The 1,466-nt window shown below is 40.9% G+C and overlaps 1 protein-coding gene across 1 annotated transcript in view; it reads left to right on the top strand.

Moving 5' to 3' along the window:
• LOC118418111 (3-ketodihydrosphingosine reductase-like) overlaps positions 1 to 1,466 on the top strand; it is a gene marked incomplete in the record, with an annotated part of 3,584 nt that overhangs the window by 1,127 nt on the left and 991 nt on the right. The window contains 3 exon segments of the mRNA XM_035823941.1: positions 468 to 563; positions 803 to 1,078; positions 1,387 to 1,464. Coding sequence (XP_035679834.1) covers positions 468 to 563; positions 803 to 1,078; positions 1,387 to 1,464 — 450 coding nt within the window.

Raw genomic sequence — 1,466 nt, 5'->3', positions numbered from 1 at the left:
AGCTTTGCTACAAATCATTGGAGTATGCAGGACCTTGTTGAATGTACTTTTCTATGTTGTTCTTAACAATGTTCTGACTAAAAGTTTGTGTTCTTATATTAAACAGAAGGTGCTATGCATTTCTGTGGACATTTCCAAAGACTTCAGTGCAGTGGAGAAGGCAGTACAACAGGTACAAGATAATATGAATAGAATGACCCTTACACTCACATCAAAACCTTAGCTCATCCTGTTTAACTTAAGTACCAATATAAAAACCATGTAGTGATCAAGTGCTGCTTAGACGAGGTCATGCATGAAGATAGACTGCACGGTTCCAGATTGCAGCTTCAGTTGCTACTGTTATTAGCATCTGCTGTTATGATGTTATCATATTGATGAAACTAAATACATGTAATATTTTCTGTAAAATCATAGGTTTTCTGTAGTCTGGAGCTCTTTGAACATTGTACTTTGTGTTTTTTCAGGCACAAGAGAAGCTGGGCCCAGTAGACATGCTGGTGAACTGTGCTGGAACATCTTTTGCCAGCAGATTTGAAGATATTCCTGTTGACGAATTCAAGGTAGGATTTAAAATAGCAGATTGTCTGTCATGGTCATTAATTGCCTGAGTTGTTAAAAGCTGTCTGTATTATAGTGTAGTTTTGATGGCATTTTGTAATGAATATCCATGTTAAAGATGGATGATGAGGGGTCATGGGGTGATGAATGTAAAGAATAACTAACACAAGAAAAATGTAAACCACAGTAGATATTTTCACCTTGGTTTACATAACAATCCATTGTTGTCAATTTCCATTAGCAACAAATGGAAGTGAACTACTATGGGACTATCCATGCCACCAGGGCTGTCATCTCTACCATGAAGTACAGACGCAGGGGGCGGATTGTCCTGGTGTCCTCCCAGGCTGGCCAGATTGGGCTGTACGGCTTCACAGCCTACTCTGCATCAAAGTTTGCCCTCAGGGGGTTTGCTGAGGCATTGCAGATGGAGGTGAAACCATACAACATCTACCTGACTATCACCTTCCCTCCTGACACTGACACACCTGGCTTCCAGACAGAACAAACATTTAAGGTGGGTGACAAGCCATTGGTTGGTTACAATGTTGTGTCCTGCATTAGGATACAGAGATGTTACTTGACTGTTCTACTCCTGTCTTCTCTGTGGTTTGACACAGAAACAGGCTGCAAGGATAAAAGACCAATATCCTTGGGAAAACTGTTTAGCCTCCCCAAACATCTGCTTTGAGATTATGAAAACACAATCTCATCCATATTTTGCATATATCTGCCAAGTTAAAGTAATTTATTATCATTAGGGTCTCTAAAGGTCTGTCATACCCCATAGGTCTGTCTTGATTGACATCTGCTTATCACTTGCAGCCCAAGGAGACGAAGTTGATCTCAGAGACAGCGGGACTCTACCAGCCTGACTATGTAGCAAAGAGGATCCTCCAGGATGC

Source organism: Branchiostoma floridae, chromosome 6 (assembly GCF_000003815.2).
Source record: "Branchiostoma floridae strain S238N-H82 chromosome 6, Bfl_VNyyK, whole genome shotgun sequence".
Lineage (NCBI taxonomy): Eukaryota > Metazoa > Chordata > Leptocardii > Amphioxiformes > Branchiostomatidae > Branchiostoma > Branchiostoma floridae.
This window is presented reverse-complemented; position numbering and strand designations above follow the sequence as displayed.